This window comes from Tupaia chinensis, unplaced genomic scaffold (assembly GCF_000334495.1).
Source record: "Tupaia chinensis unplaced genomic scaffold, TupChi_1.0 Scaffold149184_1, whole genome shotgun sequence".
In the NCBI taxonomy this organism is placed as follows: Eukaryota; Metazoa; Chordata; class Mammalia; order Scandentia; family Tupaiidae; genus Tupaia; species Tupaia belangeri.
Window position 1 is genome coordinate 1,939,915 of NW_006209032.1, and position 8,703 is coordinate 1,948,617.

The following is an 8,703-nucleotide window of genomic DNA, read 5'->3' on the forward strand; positions in this document are numbered from 1 at the left end:
CTGCAGAAGCCCCAGGTCGGCCGGCTGCGCGAACCCTGGCACCCGCGGAGGGGCACAGAGCCTCTGGGCCCAAGGAGCAGAGGGCTGCCCTGTGGTGGGAGTCCTTGTGCCGGGTCCGAGCTAGGGTGCGTGTGCGAAGCCGTGCGGGCCTGAGGTCAGCTGGGACGGTCCCAGCTCCGGGGGGGGCGAGCTACCTGCTGGCCGCAGGCACACCCTCCAGCCAGGACCCTGAAGGGCCCCTCGTGGTAAGTGACACGAATGTACACACCCCACGCTCGGCAAGGGCCCCTGCGGGCCACGCCCCAGGCCCTCTTGGCCACATCCTTGGGTTGGTAGCCACACGCGTGGGCACCAGCCTGGCACGGGGTGGGTATGTGATCCCCAACTGGGAGGGCCTTCCCCCACGTCCTCAGCCCCGACCGGATGGCAGGGTGCTGGTCCCAGCACATCAGAGGAGACAGGGCCGTTCCCAGGGCCACTAGGCCCGCTGCCCCAGCCCTTGCCTACGCACCCGGCCTCTGAGCAGGACAGGGCTAGATGCTGACCCCAGGCCCCAGGGGGAAGGAGTGGGCTTTCGGCTGCTGCAGCCCCCTTGCCCTGCTGTAGGCGGAGGAGTCCAAAGGTGGACCTCCCACTGGCCCAGTTTTGGCTGAGGCAGTCCCAGAGACAGGCCTCCTGTGTCCTCCCCTCCCACCCCTGGGCTCGGGCCAGGTGTGCCCAAGTCCTTTGAGACAGGATGATTTCTGATCTGTCATCCTCCTGGGCCGAACCCCGACCCCCCAGCTGGGTACAGGAGGAACTTGGTCCAGCTCTGGAGTGAGTCAGGATGGACTGAGCCAGGACAGTGGGACAGACTACCCCAGAGGACTCACAGCCTGAGGGTTTTCCCAATGTCCCTGCACACAGCTACCGGACCCAGGCAAACATCTCCAGGAACAGCCCAGGGAGCACTCCGAGGCAGGCAGAGCCAGCCTGCCACAGCAAGGACATGGACTTCGTGGGTAAGCAGCCCTCGACCCACCCTTGGACACTGGGCAGACTGGGAGGTCTCAGGGCCCGGGTAGGTGGATCACACATGGTCCAGCCAGGAGCTGTGGGGCCCCTGCCCTGTACCCCGTGCACTGGGCTGGGAGGACAGCTGTGGCCTCCAGGTGGAAATGTACACTCCCCTTCTGGTTCAGCTTTATTTTGCTAAAGTGCACTAGACCTCCCGTGCATGGAAGCCCCCATGGGGACCCTGTAGATCAGTCCAGACTTGAGGGGAGTCACACAGTTGAGTGTCGTGGTAGACAGAGGTGTCCACGGAGACAGGACAGGCAGGTCAAGCTTCCTGGAGGAGGAGATCCTGCCCATCTGCAAGGTGGAGCCCCAGAACAGGTGCGACTGGGCAGGGCAGAGTGCGGAGTGGCAAGCAAAGGGGCTGTGCGTGGTGGGGCGGGAAAGTTATCCAGGCAACTCCTGATGCCAGGACTGAGCTCTGGGCAACACGGTAGGGATGGCCGTTTTCAAGCTGCCCAGGAACCCTAACCCGGGCTCCTTGCCCCTGACCCTACCTGTCCTTCCCTCTGCAGATAAGACCCTGAGAGGACAGGACGGGGCCAGGGAAGGAGTTTGGACAGGGACAGGGGGAGCCCTGGCCCCCAGTACCTCCTCTCCCATCCCCCCTGAGCCTGCAGGGGCCTCGGGCAGCATCACCCCTGTCTACTGTGCCCTCTTGGCCTCCGTGGTCCTTGGTCTGCTTGCCTATGTGGCCTTCAAGTGGTAGGTGGTCTGGGCGTTGTCGGGGGCACCTCCCATGTGGACTCCCGCCTGCCCCTCTTCCTCGTGACCTTGGGAGCAGGCTGGCAGGTCCTCCACTCCCCACAGTTGGCGCTCACATAAGCAAAGGCGGCAACTGGCCAAAGCTCGGACTGCAGAGCTGGGGGCCCTTGACCGGGACCAGCTGCATGGGGACAGCAGTGTCTTCCTGGACTTGCCCAGTGGCCTGGAGCCCTGCACTCTGGAGGGTGAGTGCCTCTCCCTAGTCCGCTGTCCTCTGGACCTACCTAGTGCTGCATCCGCGTGACCCTCATGTGCCCCCCCAGGGCCGCATCCTGAGCTCAGCTGCCGACTGTACCTCCATCTCCCTCGGCCGCAGCAGGAGGAAGTGGAGCAGCTCCTGGAGGGGGCCGAGCCCGACAGGGGCTGGCGGGGCCTGGCGGGTCGCCTAGGCTACCAGGCTGAGGCTGTGGAGACCATGGCCCAGGGCCAGGTGCCAGCCTCTACCCTGCTGAGCGACTGGGCCACCCACAGAGGCAGTGGGGCCACCCTCAGGGTGCTAGTGGAGGCCCTGACTGCCATGGGCAGGGAAGACGTGGCCCGGGCCCTGGTCTCCCCCGCTGAGGTCCACTCTGTGGTGTGAGTGGTGTCCGTCCTGGCCCCCTGGTGCTCCCCACCATCCCACCTCCTCAGCTGCCTCCCCCTCAGCCCACTGTTCGGGGACACAGATCCCAGCACCACTCCCTTGGCCTCTGCTCCGGACAGGGCCTAGGATCTGGGGGGCTGGCGCTGAGGAACAGCCCTGCCCTGGACCCCCACTCCCCGCCCCTTACTTGGCCTCAGCTGCCATTGCTACTCTTGGATCCCATATTAAAGGGCACTTTGGACCTTTGCGCTGGCTCTGCCTGGTTCCTTGGGCCTGCAAGGAGTGAGTGTCTGTGTCACGCCCCCTCCGAGCTGCACTGGGAAGGCGGGCAGCGTGCTCCGTGGAGGTGAACGAGCTTGGGGGCACAGGCGGAAGTTGATGTCCCATGCCTGTCACTCACTGGTACGTGCTGGGGAGCTCGGCTGCCTCTGTGGTCCAGCTTCCTTAGCTGAGAATGGTACATAAAATGGCACCTTCAAAAGGTCGGAGCCGAGGGCTGTGGGCTTGAGACCACCTTCCAACTTCGCCGTGATCAGCATCGAGGGAAAGCTGGGGTCCTGCTCCTCTCGACAGCAGGCAGGAGGCAGACTGTCCTGGGAAGCCGTTTACCCAGGGCCTCAGATTGCCTCTAGGTGAGAAAAAGGGAGAAGGGGCTGAGTGGGACCTGAACTCTGCTTGGGAGGGAGTTCAAAGGCGCGTCCACAGCTACTCACCTGGTTCCTGCCCGGGCCAAGGACAGGCTGCTCATCCCAGCCGCCGAGGGGCATCTCAGGCCAGCCCAGCCAAGCAAGACCACCGGCAGGAGCAGCGGCGAGGCTGGTTACTGTCCCTGAGGGCTGCCGCGGCCAGCAGGTGCCTGGGAAGGACGATGGCTGCCACCCGGCCTCCAGGATGTTCCTACACCATGGGACCAGGTCCTGGTCTGCAGGGTAGCTCCACACACGGCAGACAGCTGCCACTGCCCTGCCAGAGCCCTTCCCGGGGCTGCTCGCAGCGCCATGACGCTCTGCCTTCCAGTAAGAGAGAGCGGGGTGCTTACAGCCTTCACTCTGGGATGACCCAGGACAGTGACCCCAACGGATGCGGAGGGCGGCAGGGAAGGCTCAGATGAGTGAGCTGGACAGCAGGGGCCAGCCATGGGGCTGGGTTGGGCCTGCTCCCATCGGTCCTGCACTCCTCTGACCCGTGTCCACGCCCTGGGCCAGGGCACTGCGGGAGGTCTGGGAACCTAACACTGGGCTCAGGAAAATCCGGTCTGGGCTGGCTCCAGGGCCTGCTGGGTAAGTCGGCTGGGTCTAACATGGCCGACCCAGTGGTTTCAGTCTCGGACCCAATGGCATGAGAAACATGTCAAATGCATGTACGTGCCCAAAATCCCCAGAGGAGGGAGAAACGAGAAGGGATTGCTGTGACATTCCGATTGGTGCTGCTTTCTCTCCCTCCCTCCTTCCTTCTCTCTCTGGTGAGTGCATGTGCCCTTTGGCAAAACGTAAAAAGAGAAAGAGGGGTTGGCAGGTGGTGTGGTGGATAAGGGTGCTGGACTCCCACATGGCAGACCGTGGTTCAAGTCCCAGACCGGGTGGCTTGCTTTCTCGCTCTCTCCCCCTCCCCCATCAAGTTAAAATAAATAATTCTTAAAATAACTTTAAAAAAGAAAGAAAGAATCGAGTCTCTGAAGGGAGGACGTTCAATTCTCCTCTCCCACCAGGAGGCATGATGACTTTTTTTTTTTTTAAATACATTTTTGGTATAGCGTGTGCTGGAGAGACGAAAAGCCAAAATTCATCCCTTGTGGGAATGGCAGTTCCTTCTCCATTCTCCTCTGGGGATCTTGGGCATGCACACACATGTGCCTGGTGTGAGTTTAAGCCACCAGGTCTGGGACTTGAACCATGGTCAACCATGTGGGAATCCAGCATCGTAACCATTATGCCATCTGCTGGTCTCTGTGACTGATACATTAACCGAAGTAGAGGAGCCCAACCAGCACCGATGAAGCCTTAGGTCGGAGCTTCCTGAGGGCTGCCGCGGCCGGCAGGTACCTGGGAAGGGAGACGGCTGCCACTCGGCTTCCAGGATGTTGCACACTGACCTGGGCCATGGGCACGGCTGTGAGAGCCCAAGCCTGCAAGTATCAGTCCTCTGGCATCTGCCTGCCTCGGCCTCAGTGGGGCCTGTGGGGTACATGGTCTGTAACCAGATCCATCGCAGGGATTAACCTTGGCCTTCACACACCATGGCCACCACTCTCCTCTCCTCTCCTCTCCTTCACACACCATGGCCACCACTCTCCTCTCCTCTCCTCCACATACCATGGCCACCTCCACACACCATGGCCACCACTCTCCTCTTCTCTCCTCTCTCCTCCACACACCATGGCCACCACTCTCCTCTCCTCTCCTCTCTCCTCCACACACCATGGCCACCACTCTCCTCTCCTCTCCTCTCTCCTCCACACACCATGGCCACCACTCTCCTCTTCTCTCCTCTCTCCTCCACACACCATGGCCACCACTCTCCTCTCTCCCGCGGCATTACTACACACCAGCATGCTTGATTAACTTTTATGGAACACACATGCCAAGTTCTTTAATTGATTTTATTTTTTACATAAAAAGTTCAGTAAAAATTGGATAAAGTAAAGTGATTTTAAGCAGTAAATCAATCTTATCAACATAGCACAAGGCTGGCCAAAACCACAAGGCAGCCTGCTTTGGAATATTTACATGATAACAAATTAAACCTTGCAGGAGAACTTGAACCTTCCTTACAAAGTCTTCCTGTGATCCTAGCACGGAGAGGCTAAAAGGAAAACAAACCAAACAAAAACCAGGAAAAACAAACAAATTATTTTCAATATATTCACATATACATTAAAATATAATACAGATCGTCAGAGTAGGGGTTGTGGGTGGGGAAGCGCATGGGCCTGTGCGCGACAGCACCGCCAAGGAGACCCAGGTGTGAGTGGGACCAGGTCTGGCCAGGGCCTTCCCTAAGCCCTAGCCTCTGCTGGCCTCTGCCCCACCCCAACGGCTCAAACTGGAAATCACATGCTGTAGGTGGGAGTTCATCTCTGGCTTGCAGTTGCCATCTACAGGTGTGACTTCCCAGGGTGACATGTCATCAGTAGCACAGCCCTGGCAGTGGGGAGGCGGGCAGGGGCCCACAGGACTTCTCCCCGACCCGTCCTCCCACCTCGGCCGCGCGACATCACTCTAGTTCAGTGTCCTCTTTGGGTTTGTAAACAGCCCCGAACTTCTGCATGTACTTCTTAATGTACTCCTTGGTTTTGTGTTTCACATTCTCGTTGCACTCCAGGTCCTCGGGGTTCTTACAGTACTTCAGCTCCTTGTTCATCACGCCGTGAGTCAGCTGGCCAGGGCACAGGAAGAGAGACCACGGCCATGATTGGAGGGGGAGGGCAGGGGTCACCACCCAGCCTGCTGCTTCGGAGCCTGCTCACCGAGACAGGGCGTGGACCCAAGCAGGTGGGGTGAGAGGCAGGCGCTGGGACCAGCGGAAAGGAGCCGCTCAGCTCCGAAAGAATCCGAGAACTGCTGCCCTTGAGGAAGGCAGGCCGCCCCGCCCTCCCCTCCCCATCACTGGGCCCCAGTCCTGGCACCGGGCGAGGAAAGCCACACCTGCTACCTGCTATGATAAAAGGGGCCTTCTTAGGGCGCACACCTCTCCCCGGAACACTAATGGGGTACCTTGCGAGCTAGATGCTTGAAGTCTTCCGTTGTGGTGATTCTTCCGACTTTGCAGTCCGGTTTCCGGTAAGGGTTCAGGCACTGGACGATGAACTGCGACATCTGCAGAAAGAGAACGCGCTGCCCAGCTGTCCAGAGGGCTCGGGCCTGCCTGGCAGCATGTGAGTGAGCCACTAGGAGACGAGAGAGAGGACCCTCACAGGAGCAGGAGCGGGTGGGGCCCAGCTGCAGGCTTCACCACTGGGTCTCGTAGCAGCCCCAGGTTCCAGCCAACAAATTGTGTGCCCTTTGCAAAAATGGGACTGTAGCTGGGTTCTCTGGCCCTGGGCAGGGAAGGACAGAGAAGGAATCTAGAGCTACCGGGAGGCTTCGCAACCCCAGGGCCACAGGGATTTGGTCACGGAGTCACTGGAGTCCTGCACGTGCTGTGCTGTGCTGTGTGACACGCCCTGGGGAGCACAGCTTCACGGTGGGCAGAGAGTGGTCCTGGGCGGGCCCTGCTCACCCGCCACCCCCAGGTCCTCCTGGACTGCCACTGTGGATCTGTCCTCCCAGTCCGGGCACGGAGGCCGGGCACCTCACACTACCTGCAGCTTCCTTTGCTGTGGAGGCTACAGGAGGCCCCATGTGCACAGGCACCTGACTGCAGGGGGATCCTGGCAGGCCAGAGAGATGGCAAAGGAGTTCCTGATGGGCAACGCAGCACCGCAGCGAGACCCAGCAGCGACCCTCGTCTCCTGGCCTACCTTCAGGCGGCCTCGGGTCTGCGTTGGAGGGCTTAGCGTCCACCCCACTGCATCTTACCTCTTTCCTAAATACCTCTTTGCTCTTCTTAGCCAGCTCACTGGAGGTATCTGCTTCTGCTGTCTTGGGCTTTTTCGAGGTCTGCATTAGAAAACAACAGCTGGCATGAGCAGTCAGTCTAATGGAGCCCCGCTGCCCCAGTTAGGGTACCCAACTCAGCATTAGGGTTCCCTTAGAAGCCCCGACCGGAGGCATTCAAATCCTTCACCTAACTCCTCTTCCTCTGTCAAGTATAAGGAAAGCTTCATCCCTGAGTAGCTCTACCTGTCCATAGTTTCAGAGCTGCTGGTTCTGAGCTTCAGCTCCCCACTGGCAGCGAGACCTGGCCCCAGAGCAGCCCCTCTCCTGACTCTGACAAGGGCAAGGCTCTGTCCTTAAGATCTTGGCTGCTCGTCACCCTTCTCCCAGAGGTGGAGCTGGCTACACTGCAGAAGACAGTCTTGGCATGCAGGAGAGGCTCCTGGGAGGCTAGTACCTCCAGTTTAGACATTCAAAGATGAGGAGTCATCAAGTATTGGAAGGAAGGAGACGAGGCCATCCAAGCCAGGGGACAGATGGGCAGGTGCTACGACCCAGAAGAAACTCTGGCCCAAGCTGGCTGGATAGCGACAAGCCCAGAGGGGAGCTGCCACATCTGCCCTACCAGGCACCGCTGAAGGTGAGGCCCAGCAGCACCGACGCCCCGCCCCGTGCACCAGCCGCACAGGCCACCTCCCCACCTCCCCACGCCATGCCTGCCCAGTGGACCTGACCTGTTTCCCACAGAGATGGGGCAGAGCAGGCCCTCGGAACACAGGTGTTTTCAGATGGGTCTAGGCGCTGCAGCTGGAGTTACGGGTACTCTGCTTTTGCTAGGGCTTACCTCATACAACGTTCTCCTGCCTGACCCAGCCCCTGCTTCTGTTGCTCCACGTCCACAAGCAGTATGGAAGCTCTGGTGCAGTTCAACTCCCTCTGCTCTGGACTGGCTCCAGAGAAAGGTGGCACTCCCTCGGCTTTAGGCTGTTATCGACCAGTTTCCCTTGATTTCTCTTTTTTCTTGGAGTTGCCAGAAGGCACGTGAGTCCACCAGAGAAAGAACAGAAGTACCCTGCGATGAGGCGTGCTCACGCCACAGTCCCTCTCCTCCACTGCTCCATCCTGGCAGGACTTGCACTGCGCATGCACTCGTTTCTCAGAACTGTGGTCGACCATGTGGGGTCCGGCTCCCCTACCTGCCAGGCTGGAGCTGGCGTGCCCTGATTTCGTATAAAGCTTCACATACTTTCCATTTTCCACTTCCTGTAGCTATAGCAGTAAGGGGCTTGGGGTTAATGAGGCTAGGGGCAGGGTGAAAAGACCATACATATCTAGCTTCCGTTTCCAGGAAACAAAACAACTATTTTTTCAAGGCTAGCAGGTGGCATGGCGGTTAAGGGTGCTGGACTCCCACATGGCTGGCCGTGATTCGAATCCCAGACCTGGCAGCTTACTTTCTCACTCCCCCTTTCTTTCTTTTCTTTCTTCCCTTCCCTTCCCTTTCCTTTTCTCCACCCCCCCATCAAATTAAAATAAATAAAGGTAAATAATTCTTAAAAAAAAAAAATAACAAGTTAAATAATTTTTTTTTGAAGAGGTTTTTGCAATAGGGCGCGTGCGCTCGCCAGACAGACAGACAGAGACAGAGAGACAGAAAGCGAGAAATCACCCCCCAGGGGGGATGGTCACGCCGCAATCCCTTCTCCTCCATTCTCCTCTCGGGATCTTGGGCACGCACGGACATGTACCTGGCACAATTTTTAA

The 8,703-nt window shown here is 59.0% G+C and overlaps 3 protein-coding genes across 3 annotated transcripts in view; 2 read left to right on the forward strand and 1 right to left on the reverse strand.

The window, feature by feature from the left end:
- NBEAL2 (neurobeachin like 2) overlaps positions 1-820 on the forward strand; it is a 28,919-nt gene extending 28,099 nt beyond the window's left edge. The window contains 1 exon segment of the mRNA XM_027769293.1: positions 784-820. Within this exon segment, the coding sequence (XP_027625094.1) occupies positions 784-820 (37 nt within the window).
- On the forward strand, positions 196-3,033 carry LOC102477478 (death domain-containing membrane protein NRADD). The gene is made up of 5 exons (XM_006171027.3): positions 196-245; positions 907-1,001; positions 1,572-1,761; positions 1,867-2,006; positions 2,085-3,033. The coding sequence occupies exons 2-5, from the start codon at positions 989-991 to the stop codon at positions 2,399-2,401; spliced, it is 660 nt and encodes a 219-aa protein (XP_006171089.1). The 5' UTR covers positions 196-245; positions 907-988; the 3' UTR covers positions 2,402-3,033.
- Positions 3,034-4,984: 1,951 nt separating this feature from the next.
- The window catches only part of SETD2 (SET domain containing 2, histone lysine methyltransferase), a gene marked incomplete at its 5' end in the record, with an annotated part of 86,910 nt that continues 83,191 nt past the window's right edge, over positions 4,985-8,703 (reverse strand). The window contains 3 exon segments of the mRNA XM_014585197.2: positions 4,985-5,779; positions 6,118-6,219; positions 6,922-7,002. Coding sequence (XP_014440683.1) covers positions 5,618-5,779; positions 6,118-6,219; positions 6,922-7,002 — 345 coding nt within the window.